Raw genomic sequence first — 13,364 nt, 5'->3', positions numbered from 1 at the left:
GTCTCCACACAATTGACATGTGATCGTCAGTCCAAACTAAATGTGTCTGTCAGGAAAGAGCGCTGGCAGAGTCCCTTTTCCTTTATTAAGCAATGGCCCAGTATGGAGCCAGGCCATTGCACATGCTGGCTGACTCACTTTTGAAATCACAAGTTTAGAAACACCGCCTGCAGTGGAAATGTGCGTGTCCCAGGCCGGAGTTCTCAGACACATGTGGTAAGCTTGTGGATCACACTTCCCATTCTTTATTGCACGATATGCAAACATTGGTGAGAAAAATCTGTAATTCCACTGTGTCTCATGTTTTTCTGTAAATTTACATGAGCTGAGGCAAAGAGGCTATGTGTCACACATAGAAGATACAAATTTATTTTTTACCATTTAGCATATACACACAGATATCCATACACACACACACACACACACACACACACACACACACTGAGATAGGTACCTGCGCAGAACTTTATATATAAAGTGCTGAGCTTCCTCAGACCCGTGGCATGTTCTAAGAGTTCACATGACAAGTAGGATACATACATTGTAAGTATAACTTTAGGACAACCAAATAAAAGAAAGTATCGAATCCCACTTGAGATGTAGGGTGATGTAATTCAGATGTCACGGTCATCGGTCATGGTATGTTCCAGCTTCTGAATCCATTGGGTGTTATTTATGTTTTTATCATGTGACATAGAATAAGTCTCTAAATTTCTCCCCACAAATCTACTTATAGCAAAGCGTTACTGGAGATTCTGCAGGGGGACATCCAGGTGGGCGAGGGACCCTAAAGGTTTTTATGTACTTGAACTACGGCACGTTACATCCGAAGTAAGAGCGACAAGCTCGTTCGCTTTTAATGCCCTCCTCTGTCTTCTGTGCAGGGAGATACAGAGATGAAGGCTGCTTCAACTTTAGCCAGGAAAAAGAGCAGAGCTTCCTGTAGAAACACCATGGCCTTGTTTACGATCATTTTTCAGGTGTTTTATAAAGCAACAGAGTAGAGCACGGTTAGTCACTATGCTGCTCTTCACAATTTAAAATTACAATTAAATAAATTTTTGTTTGATAATTAGCACCTCCAAAAAAAAATCATGAACTCTTACTTGATTTCCAAACCTAATTTATCTTCTTAATAAAATGACAGCTGATATTTCCTATATGTGGTTAAGCAGCAATGCTTAGATTGAAAACCAAACTTGTTAAAAATACTCATTGTGGTTGCAGCCTGAAAGTCCCAGAAACCCATATACAAATGCTTAAGAGTGACAGGAGTCGTGTAGAGGCAATACCATATGATTATTTAACAACCTAGTAATTCTGTTTCTGAATTACTAAATCAATATTTTTTCACCCAGTAAAACCGAAGGAGACAATGTGCTTTGCTGCAGATAATTCAAAATCATAGGTAATCACACATAATTTTTATGATTTTAAAATATTTTCATACATAAAGTGAAATACAGCTGCCTAATGGTCTGTGAATTTGTAAACTTGAAACAAAATAATACACAGTGAAGAATTGGAATGTTATTGACCTTTCTCAGTGTGTAGTTATTCCTTAGTCTTTATTAAGCCCATCAAACAAAAAGAGTAGTTTCACAAGTTTGAAATTGCTACCTTATGTTATGTGTTTAATGTCTTCCCTGAATTGAAGGAAATGAGGTATTTTATTTAAATTTCATAGTGAGCTGAGTTGCATAGAAGAATTAAACTAACCAAGGAATCCAGTTGTGACAACCTTACAACACATATCACAGTATTGAAACTGTTGGTTTATTGATTGTCACCTTCCAATGGATATTAAACATCTTGAGGGCCAGGACTGTATTTTTTTTAACTTGTCCTAATACCTCAACAAAATTTTAACAGAATGTATGAGTAAATGATATTAACGAAAAATTGAAATTACAATTTTAGATACCTTTGATTAACTGTAAAATCTGAAATGCGATTCAGAGTCCAAGATTGCATTCAAATCCACTTTTTCACAAATTATGCGATTTTAACCTCCACATCGGTGAGGCTCAATTTTCCCATCTGAATGAAAGGGCTAACGTGCCTACGTATGTCGGAATAGCTATAAAGGTAAAATGAGGTGGTGTACATGGAAGTCCTTTGTAAATACCAAATTAATGCAATTTTCTGTTATTCTACTATATATTCATGTAAAAACTATATGTACGAAATAAGAAATCTTAAGATGTAATGTGGCAATTCACATTAAAATATGTACTATACTATACATTTTTTCCCAAATGAAAAACAGCTTAATGCCTCTCCTCTTCAGCCTACAAATAAAAATCAACCCTTACAAAACACAAAAACAAAATAAATGGAAAAAAAAAAAAAAAACACGCCCCTCCTTCCAGATACAGCCTGAGTGCTGTATCTTCTCTAGTAAGTTCTGTCAAAGACAACACCTGCACGGCGCCTTCCCCGGTGAGTCTGACTCCGCCACCACGAGAACACCTCGGCATGTGACCCGTTAGTTTCTCCTCGGTCCTCATCTGATCTCTGAAGAATTCTTTGTGAAGAAACCTTCACGTGTCCACTGGCTTCTTTCTTCAAAATGACTATACTCAGTTCTTTTTCTTACTTCTTAATGCTTTTTACTGGTTCGCCTTCCTGTTCTTCAAATGCAGGTGTTGGATGAGGTTTCCTCCTTGGGTCTCCTTTTTTCTCAGCCTATAATTCTGCTTCGATGGTCAGCCTACTCCAATAGCCTCTAAATCTGAATCTTTTTCCCGGCTCCCTCCTAGGTTCCACGTCTATACTTCTAGTTGTTGGCCAGTCATTTCCACCTGGGTGTACTCCGCTCTGTCGCTTTGCTGCCACTCTCGGGGGCCGGCCACGTAGAAATCTTGGAGTCCCCAATGACTTCACTCCCCTCCCCACTCATCTCCATTATCTATTAACAACCTACTGACGCCATCTCTGAAATGTCTCTCCAATCCACCTACTCTCTTCTCCATTTTAATGTCCGATGCCTTCATTCGGGCTTCGTTATGTCTTTTATGAAGTACCCTGGCTGCCTCTGAACGAGTCTCTCTGCTTTGGTCTCTCACAACACATATCACAGTATTGAAACTGTTGGTTTATTGACTGTCACCTTCCAATGGGTATTAAACATCTTGAGGGCCAGGACTGTATTTTTTTAACTTGTCCTAATACCTCAACAAAATTTTAACAGAGTGTATGAGTAAATGATATTAACAAAGAATTGAAATTAAAATTTTAATTTAGATGCCTTTGATTAACTGCAAAACCTGAAATGCGATTTGGAGTCCAAGAGTTGCATTCAAACCCACTTTATATCCTGTTAAATATGATGTCAAGGAAATAAAGACACTCCTCTACTTTTCGTACCTACTCTTTGCCTGGGAAATAAACTCCCAACTCTTTGACCTGGCATTTAAGACCCTAGATAACCTGCTTCCAGCCTGTTTTTCCAGTTAACTCCTGTCCACACCCTTCTCCCTCTAGAACACATTATATACTTTTAGTTTCATGCTCTTGTTCACGGTGTTGCCTCGACCTGTACAGTAGTTTTTTATGTGTCAACAGCTCATACATCTTTCAGGCCCATGTGATCTCATTTTCTCTGTCATATCTTCTCTATCCTGCCTTCCAGAAAGAATTAATCCTTCCTTCTTCTGGACTCTTCTACTGCTATTAAAATTAAAGTGTTGGAAGTCTTTAACTCCTCTAGTGCATTAGATTCAAACAGGAAAAGTCTTACTCATCTTTCTTTCCACCTATGCTTCAGGCAATGACTGACAAAGAGCAGGTAACCTGGAAATACAGAACTGAACGGACCAATTCCTGATTTATGTAACAAATAGAACCAACTTTAAGAATAATCTTCATCTGTATAAAATGTATAAACCACATTATACTAATTTTTTTGTCAGTTATTGTTAGAATCAAATGAAAATCATTTAGCTTTGGATAATACGGGAAATTTAACCTAAAGATAAATCATCCATTGTAATAAATTAAGGAAATCAAACAGCTAAATTTCTCCTTTGCGGTCAGTTTGGAAGAAGGCAGGAAACAGTTACATAAAAATCCAGTCGAGTTCCTGTAAAAATAAATAGAAATCAAATATGAGATCCCTTCTAGTACTATTGGAATATCAAAGGAAGGATTACCTAGTCTTTTAAAGTCTTTTGTATGTTAAAGGGTTAAAAAAATTTTGAACACTAAAAATAATATTCGGTTAAAAGCAACCTTAAGGAAAATTATATTCATGCTACAGGGCCAGTACTAAATCACTGTCATGAAATATTTTTGCATAACTCTGAAAAAAAAAAAAACCCATCTGTAATAAATTATAATTTTACGAAATTACACTCTATCCTGCTCTATGATGTAGATCAGGCGTCAGCAAACTACAGCCTGTGGGCCAAATCTGGCCCGTCACCTGTTTTTGTAAATAAAGTTTAACTGAAACACGGCCACACTCATTTGTTTCTGTCCTGTTCCTATCTGCTTTTGCTCTGCGAAGCTGAGTAGTCGAGACAGAGACTGCACGTCTCAAGAAGCCTAAAATATTTACTGTCTGTCCCTTTAAAGAAAATTGGCCAACTACAGACAATCTGTTGAAAATCTAGTCGAAAACCAAGCCAGTTTGTGTATGTGAGGGTATCTTATTATTATAGAATTTAGAATCTTTATGCAAATATTTTATCTCAAAAGGCAAAAAAAAAAAAAAATTTAAAGAAAGATGAGGATGTTATGGTTTAGCAATCCCTCTTCTGGGTATTTACCTGAAATTTTTGAAAATGCTTATACATAAAGATATATGCACCCCTATGTTCACTGAAGCATTATTCACAATAGCCAAGACATGGAAACAACTAAGTGTCTTTTTACCAATGATTGGATAAAGAAGATATAGTACATATATACAACAGAATACTACTCAGCCATAAGAAAGATGAAACATGGCCATTGGCAACAACATGGATGGATCTTGAGAGTATCACGCTAAGGGAAATAAGTCAGATAGAAAAGGATAAGAACCATATCATTTCACTCACATGTGGGATGTACAACAAAAAAGAAACAAACAAACAAATTCATAGACACAGACAATGTACGGTGGTAACGAGAGGAAAAGGACGTGGGGGGGAGGATGAAGAGGGTTGAGGGGGTCAAACATATGACACGAGGAGTCTGAATTTTGCACGGTGAGCACACGCCGCAGTGTAGAGACGATGCGTCATAAGGCTGTACACCTGAAACTTACATAGTGTATTGAAGCAATGTGACCCCGATGAATTTACTTTTTTTAAAAAAGGATGTTATGATTGAAAATGTACAGAGGTCAACTACATAGGAGTGATACGGGGCATACATACAGGATTTTTTTAAGACTAAATTATTTTAGTTTTGTGTCTCCAGCGTATGCCTGCCTGATCGGGGACAGAGAGTGGCTGCTCCTTACATCAGAGTATGTCACTGCAAACGAACTTTTCTGCCACACGTATCTCACTAAAAAGTGGAAAATTAGTTCTTCCTATAGGAACAAAGGAGTAAATCCAACACGATTAATTATTTTTTAAAATCGAGGGAGGGAAAGGTAAAAGAGGCGCGGGATGGAGAGAACCTCCTGTACCTCATTCTCTGATAGATATGAAACCAATCTGCGTGCCAAAATTAAGGCCATCTCGGACGTGGGAGAAGAACTTCTCAGGATGGCAGGATGTACAGAGGCTGAGCTCTTGTTTCTGGTCCTGGATATTCTGTGGTAGAATTCCTCCCCGTTCTAGAAGAATCCTTAGGATAAAGATTTTTCAAAGGACAGCAAGAGTTTATTTTACCAATAATAGCCAATGCGGTACGAAAAAAGGATGCATATTGGTGTAAAAGAATTCTGGGAAAGATATGCTTGGACCAATGCCAATTGCTATTCGGTTTCCGAACATGGACTAGTCAGAAAATGGTAGATTTTATCACCATTTCTCACCCAAGTTCATATTGGAACTACAGAACTTTCCATATTGTCCTACAGACATGGTCTGGGCTCAGTATTTGCAACCAAAATCAAGTACTTATTTTAGAAGGAACTTCAAAGTTACCAGAGTCTTTGTGGTCAAGATTCGTTTGATTCAGACAAAGTGTGCTTTTTGGTCATTTGGCCCTCCCATCTCTTTTCCTCCTATTACCAGATTTTTCTCAGAAAACCTTCTTTTTCATAGACTTTATGATGTGAAATATGACTATAAATTAGTGACACTTATTCTACAAGTAACATTTAAGAATCGATTTCAATACTTTCTACTTATGTGCTAAATGAGGCAGAATCTGGGCAAAGTTTTGCTGCCTGGAACAGAAACATAATTCAAATCAGACATCGATTTCCATTTGTAGAAAGGACAAATAATTTTTCGCAGCTATTAAGAGCAAAACTTCATAAATCCAAAATATATTCTTCTAGTTAATTAGAGAACATAAATAATTTTAAAATATTAGCTTCCTGAGAGTTTATTTGGGAGAATTTAACCTAGGAATAGCTATAAAGTAAATAAAGTACATGCCAACTCTTTTATATGAACTTTAAAAGTATATTTCCAAAAACTATATACCAACTGTTTCTTCTTCCTTCACTTTTAAATCAGCCAGGAAAATTTCTGTCATTAAAACTTAGGTGAAAATAGATTTCATATTTAAAATGAGCTTTTGTGTACATGTACATGTCAGCTGTTTAAATATCTGCCACATGAATTTTTCTTGGATTTACTAGTTGTTCTCTAATTAACAGTTTAGAAGCAATAAGCGATAACCACTCTTGCAGTTTCAGAGTGACATCAAACACACCTGGTGGCTTTCCGAATGTCGATGTAGGGATCCGGGGAGTCGAAGAGCCGCACACACGCAGGGTCAAGATTATGAAATGCCGCCGCCGTGTCCCTCGGAAGAGTAAAACAGCAAGGCCCTACTGACGGCCCCAGTACGACAACAATGTCGTCCAAACTACAGCCATATTCTGCTATCATAGCATTCACGGTAGCCATAGCAATGCCTAACAAAGTACCCCTCCAACCTGACAAATAGGAAGAAAAAGATATAAGGAAAGTTAAAACATGACAAAATTTCACCTTAATTTATATCTGAGTTAAAAATGAGCAGTTCAGAAATAATAAACGAATCACAAAATTAATAATGCTAAATAATCAATTAACTAATTAAAATACTCATTTTTAAAGGAGGTATACTATACATAGAGCCTGACACAGAAGAGACATTTAATGGGGGGCGGGGTTCTGTCATTTCCTTTAAAAAATGTTCTATACTTTTCGTTTCCACTGGGGGTACCTTCTTCGTCTTCTCTCTCTTTCCCTCACCTTTTTTTCCACGTGTCAAAAAATTGTGGAAAAAACATAACATTTACCATTTTAGGGTACACACTTCAATAGCGTTAAGTATACTTACATTGTTGTGCAACCAATTCGTTTTTATCTTGCAAAATTGAAACTTTATACAAGTTGTTGAACAGGAGAGCTCCCTCGCTACCTTCTCGCAGTGACTAGCAACCCCCATTCGACCTTCTACTTCTACGAAACTGACTATTGTAGACACTTCATATAAATGAAATCATATAGTATTTGTCTTTTCGTGACTGGCTTATTTCACCTAGCATAATGGCCTCCAGGTTTATTCCAGTTGTAGCATGCATCAAGATTTCCTTCTTTTTAAAGGCTGAATAATATCCCATTGTATGCATATACCACATTTGCTTATCCATTAATCCATCAATAGACAATTAAGTTGCAATGACCCCTTGGCTACTGTGAATAATGCTGCTATTAGCATGGGTATGCAAATATCTCATTGAGATCCTGCTTTCAATTCTTTTGGATAGATACTCAGAAGTGGCTTGCTGGATATGGTAATTGTTTTAAAATTTTTGAGGAAACATCGCGACATTGTCTATAGTAGCTGCACCATTTTACAGTCCCATGAATAGTGCCTCAGGGTTCCAATTTCTCCACAACCTCACCAAAACTTGTTATTGCCTTTATTTATTTATTTATTTTTAATATTAGTCATCCTCTTGGGTGTGAAGCGATGTCTCCTTGTGGTTTTGATTTGCATTTTCCTAATTATTAATGATGCTGAGCATATTTTCACATGCTTGTTGGTTAGGTGCATATTATCTTCAGAGAGGTATCTATTCGAGCCTTTTGTTCATTTTTAATCAGGTTATTTTGCTGTTGTTGCTACGTTTCTTTAAATATTCTAGATAATAACCTATTGTCAGATACATGACTTGCAAATATTTTCTTCTATTTTTGGGCTGCCGTTTCACTTCGTTGTATCTTTTGATGCAGAGAAATTGTCAACTTTGATAAAATCCAATTTACCTCTTTTTAATTTTGTTGCTTGTGCTTTTGTTGTCATCCCTAAGAAACCATTGCCCAAGCCAAGATCTCAAAGATTAATACTTGTTTTCTTCTATGAGTTTTATAGTTTTAGCTTTTAACTTTGGTTCTTTGATCTATTTTGAGCTAAATTTTTATATATGATGTAGAATAAAAAGGCTCTACCATTCTTTTTTTTTGCATGTGAATATCCAGTTTTCCCAGCACCATTTGTCAAAGCAATTGTGCTTTCCTTATTGTAGAGTCTAGGAACCTGGTCAGAAATCACTTGACCATATATGCGAGGGTTTATTTCTGGGCTCTCCACTCTATTACATTGTTCTATATGTCTATCTTTATGCCAGGGCCATACTGTTTGATTCCTGTAGCTTTATAACAAGTTTGAAATCAGGAAGTGTGAGACCTCTCACTTTAAATTTCTTTTTCAATAGTTTCATTTTGACAGCTTTACTTTTTATTTGATATTTTAAAACTTAATGTTTTAAAACCAAAAAGTAATAAATAATATTTTTTTATATATTCAAGAAGATTCAAATTTTAAGTAACTTCTGACAATGTCAAATAGTAATCCCGACCTCTAGGCAACTAATTCCATTACTTTAGCTAGGTCAAAAGAAAAATATGCAACTTTCTTATTTATCTACGTCCTGATGAGCAAAGTTGCCATAGATTTTTTAAGCAGAAGGAAATCCAAAAGATCATTTCTCATTTCACATAGAATCACCACCACTGATTAATTTAAAAAGTATTTTAAAATACCTCCAGAAAACAGAGCTCCACAACCTTAATATGTCATCAAAAAATTCTTCTTTGTTCTCATCTTCAGAGAATAGTTAAAGCCACCAGACTACAGTCGTTAGTAGAGTCAGGAACATACTTAAGATTTTTCAAAGTATGAAACATAACTTTACCTTTATTCAGTAAAATTTTTTCACATTAAATCCTGCAGCACTAAAGTAAATGCAGTTTTCCGAACACGTCTCGCTCCTTCTTACCTCCGTACTTTCTTTCACACATGAGCACCTTTCTGCGACATGTCTAACCTTCCTGTGCCCCGCAGCCTTGACTTCAAGGCTTCTCAACCACAGCAAGTACCACTCCCTGGGAGTGTTTTTTTTTTTTTTTTTTTTTTTTAATTATAACAACTGGGAATTTTGAAGGCCAAACAAACTATCTGCAGCATAAGATTATCTTGCCCAAAATGTTAATAGCATCCCTAATGAGAAACACTGGCCCTAGCCAAACTCTACAAATTCCTCAGAAATCTGCCTAGGTACCACTTCTTTTGGGAATTCTACTCTGGTTCATATGATCTGACTTAGATACTCTTTTTTTTTTTTTTTTTTCCCCTGCTTCTATAATAGGAGTGTGCTGAACCTACCCCTATTTTTACACTTATCACCAAGTTAAGTAAGTAACTGCTCATTTATTTCATGCCCAGCAGAAAGAAATATTTTTTTCTATACTACAAACCTGGTAAAATCCTATATGCTTAGTTAAGTTTACGTACCAGAGTGAGCCACGCCACATGCTTTTTTGACCGGATCTGCAAAAACTATCGGTATACAGTCAGCACCAAGAGCTGCTATTGTGACTCCCCTCTGATTTGTGGTTATTCCGTCGTAAGATTCAGGCTCCTTCCTTCCCATGACCCAGACATCATTGGCATGATCAGTCTAATAGCAAAGATGTGCGATTAAAACGTTTTGAAGGTAAGATTTCTCATACCATACGCTTTTCTGAAAGTATTATTTTGTACAAAATAACATAACCAGTTTAAGATTACCAATCATTAAATACATCTCTTCTATACATGGTAAAATACCAAATGTACTTATCACCTAACTTTTGGTATTATAATCTCTGCATATTTTATTCAAAGGAAAGTAGACTTTAACATTTAAAAATTCAATATTGTCCATCAGGAACACCTCCCATTAGAGATGGTTCTCTATGTGCAGTACTTTCCACAAAGAACTAATTCACGAAAAGAAATTAATTACCAAGTCAATAATATTTTTACTTTTCTAGACTCAAGCCAAGCTGGAATTCTGTAAGAAATAAGGCATTATCTAGCTCATCAATTATACCCTAAGTTCTTCCTGGCATTGATTTAGAAAACCATGGCCTTTCTTTTCCACCATTTGGAAACCTTCCTTCCACATCTAAAAGGCCAATGGTACTGTACTCTCTGAACATGAACTACATTTTCAGGTGTGAGAAGCTCCACGTGAAATACACACATCATGCAGTTGATTTTTAGGCTATGGTATATAGAGCTGAGAAAAACAAGCACTGTCCTCAAGTTTTAGATAAAACATCAACTGGACGCGAAAGCTAAACAGCCCGATTAAAGCCCAGTAGTCGTTAGCAGAGTCAAGAGTATACTTAAGATTGTTCAAAGTACGAAACATAACTTTACCTTTATTCGGTAAAATTTTTTTGCATCGAATCCCGCAGCAGCCCCCAGCCGACGCAGGTTTTCCTGCACAACGACCTTGGGATCTCTCCGTTTGGAACTGCTGAAGAGATTGAATGAGCTGAGAGTTGGTATGTAAGATATCCCACCCGTCCTCGTAGTGAATCCATGTATGAAGATATCTGTTGAAGATAAGGACCGAAAGTTAAGAATGTGCTCTACAAGAGACAAAAAAAAAAAAAGCATGATAAGCCCCCTCTCTCAGGAGGACCTCCCTGATCACCTCGGCCTGCTCTTGTTTACCTGGTATGTGATTTCCACAGCCCTTTCGCCTTCCCCGTGTTATTACACACTGCTTTGTGTTTACCTTTCCTATGGGGTTATTGCTCTTCGAAGGGTATCTTCTGTTCCATTTTTCTTTGCTATACCCAAAAGCAATATATAGCTCAGAGTAAATATCATTTCACTAAGAAGTCAGTTTGACTGTTTTAAATGTCACTCTTCCGTTAAGGTGCCAGCGCGTTAAGGTTTCAGAATTGCTAAACAGGAGATGATTAAGAATCATAAAGCTCATTTTAAAGGCAGCCTGGGGATTTGTCTTATAGCTGAATTTGTCTGAAAGCAAATTTATTTATTTAGGGTGGTTTTGAAGGGACTATCCCTTGTCGTCCCTGGACATCCCTAACACTACGAGACTATCCATGACATTCCCATGCTTCAGTCGATGCTAATGAGCACATAAGCCCGAGGCAGTCTACAAAAGAAAGGAGGAAAAACGGTGAACGGCTTCTGAACAAAAGGCTGGTTTTCATGTGCACGGTGAAAACAACCAATAACTGTTTAATATACCTGAGATCAATGGCGATGTGATAATGGTTAACTCTCCTTTTAGAGCTGGCAGACTTCTCAAATGTGTTTCTACTTCGTTCTGAACTTCTTCTAGTTCCTGAGCTGTGATCTTGTCTATTTCTGTGGGCTGTTTCAAAAGACCTCCCCTTAAAGTCACCTGTAAATCTTCAAATTCAAAACTGTAAACATCGGTGAAGAGTTGATCAATAAAAGCCTTCACTAAGGTCTTCCGGTGCATGGGTACAATTACCTTAATGCTGCTCAGATTTTTTTCATCAATTTTTTGTTTAATAGTATACAAACAGGCAGCCATGCTGGGATTGCTAACAGTCTCAAATTCTCTGAAGAGAGTTGATAATCCATTGCTTGTTTCTACTTCATAGTTACCATGCTCACTGTCTCTTTCACAGCTGATGTTACTGCAACGTATTATGCAAAGGAACTTGGCCTGGGCAGCGTGGTGGTATCGAACAGCATCCAACGTCTTCAGTAATGTCTGATGACAGTTTTTCTCAGAGTTCAATTTCAAACCAAAGAGGTCAATCAACACTGCTTCTGCCATACTTCAATAACTGTACGACGTTCTTCAAAGAAGACTTTTGTGCCCCCCCTGCCCCAATCACCTGTAAAGAAAAATTAGCATAAATAAGATTACAATATTATATCAATCTTGTAATAGTTAAAACAGAAATTTGTGGCTGGGAAAAAAATTGCATTGATCTAAAAATGTAACCAAAATTGTAAATGCAGAACCCTTCCTGAAAAGCTAGTCCATTATTTGTCATAACAGAATCATGACAACGAACGCAAAGCCAGCTCTTAAAACATTTCCTGAAAGCAGATGCACATCTTTCCAGCAAAACAGCAGTTCCTGTTTTTGTTTTGTGTTTTCATATAGCAAATTTTAAATAGGGAATTACTTGCTCACTTAGACAAAGTCCTGTTTTTTCATTATTCGGTGTCTATTTATGTGCCATATGATTAATTCTGACATGACTGGCATGTTAGGTCACATTCCTTCATATGAAATACCGGCGCCTTAAATTCAACACGTTAAACGGAGCTGCACTCTCAAATCGCGTTTTTAAGAGAGAAAAGCTGAGACGACAGACACATTTCCCTCCAGGATTTACACGATACTCAGGCGTGACAATGACCGCAAGGGCGACTGCGGTTTGGGGCAGACCTGCTTCCTATCTGCTTTCCTATTCACTGCCGCCGCGAGATTTTCTCACCTCCAGCCCTTGTCCTCCCACCCCACGCCGTCGTCTCTCTTCAGAGACACATTTTCTTGACCCCCTTTGCCCCCGACGGCTTTCTCCCGCCGCCACCCCAAACCTCTGCTCCCTACCGTACACGGATCCCGCTCAAGTTCATCTCGCCAGTTTTGAAAATCTTGAAGAGACTGGCGGGGCGGGGCGGGGCGGGACGGGGCGGGGGGTCTTGAAACCCCACAGAACGCGGCCGCCACCGCCCGGCCCCGCCCCCGACGCCCCTCCGGCCCCGCCCACCCCTGAAGCCCCCTCCAGCCCCGCCCCTCCCCGCCCCGACGTCCCTCCGGCTCCGCCCCGCCCCGCCCCCGACGCCCCTCTGGCATAGCCCCGCCCCCACACCCGACGCCCCGCCCCCTCAGGACTTCCGGAAGCGCCACGCACGCGCGGCGGTTCCCTACGAATCGCGCACCCGTCAGCGACGAGCTCGGTTAG

General features: G+C 38.4%; 1 protein-coding gene across 3 annotated transcripts; it reads right to left on the bottom strand.

Moving 5' to 3' along the window:
• Positions 1–225: 225 nt before the first annotated feature.
• Positions 226–13,109, bottom strand: LACC1 (laccase domain containing 1). Of its 3 annotated transcripts, none has more exons than XM_016143875.2 (7): positions 13,010–13,109; positions 11,659–12,281; positions 10,813–10,991; positions 9,901–10,066; positions 6,826–7,051; positions 5,624–5,784; positions 226–4,084 (listed from the first exon to the last, which is right to left on the bottom strand). In XM_016143875.2, exons 2-6 carry the CDS (start codon positions 12,218–12,220, stop codon positions 5,625–5,627), a joined length of 1,293 nt encoding a protein of 430 aa, XP_015999361.2. In that variant the 5' UTR covers positions 12,221–12,281; positions 13,010–13,109; the 3' UTR covers positions 226–4,084; position 5,624. The 3 variants fall into 3 exon arrangements, with proteins under 3 accessions (XP_015999361.2, XP_036084832.1, XP_036084833.1); XM_036228939.1 differs by having other exon boundaries at positions 13,015–13,036; XM_036228940.1 differs by lacking the exon at positions 5,624–5,784.
• Positions 13,110–13,364: the final 255 nt, after the last annotated feature.

The sequence above is a fragment of the Rousettus aegyptiacus genome, unplaced genomic scaffold (assembly GCF_014176215.1).
Source record: "Rousettus aegyptiacus isolate mRouAeg1 unplaced genomic scaffold, mRouAeg1.p scaffold_m13_p_11, whole genome shotgun sequence".
Lineage (NCBI taxonomy): Eukaryota > Metazoa > Chordata > Mammalia > Chiroptera > Pteropodidae > Rousettus > Rousettus aegyptiacus.
The sequence above is the reverse complement of the archived record's forward strand: the minus strand, read 5'-3'. Positions and strand labels throughout refer to the sequence as shown.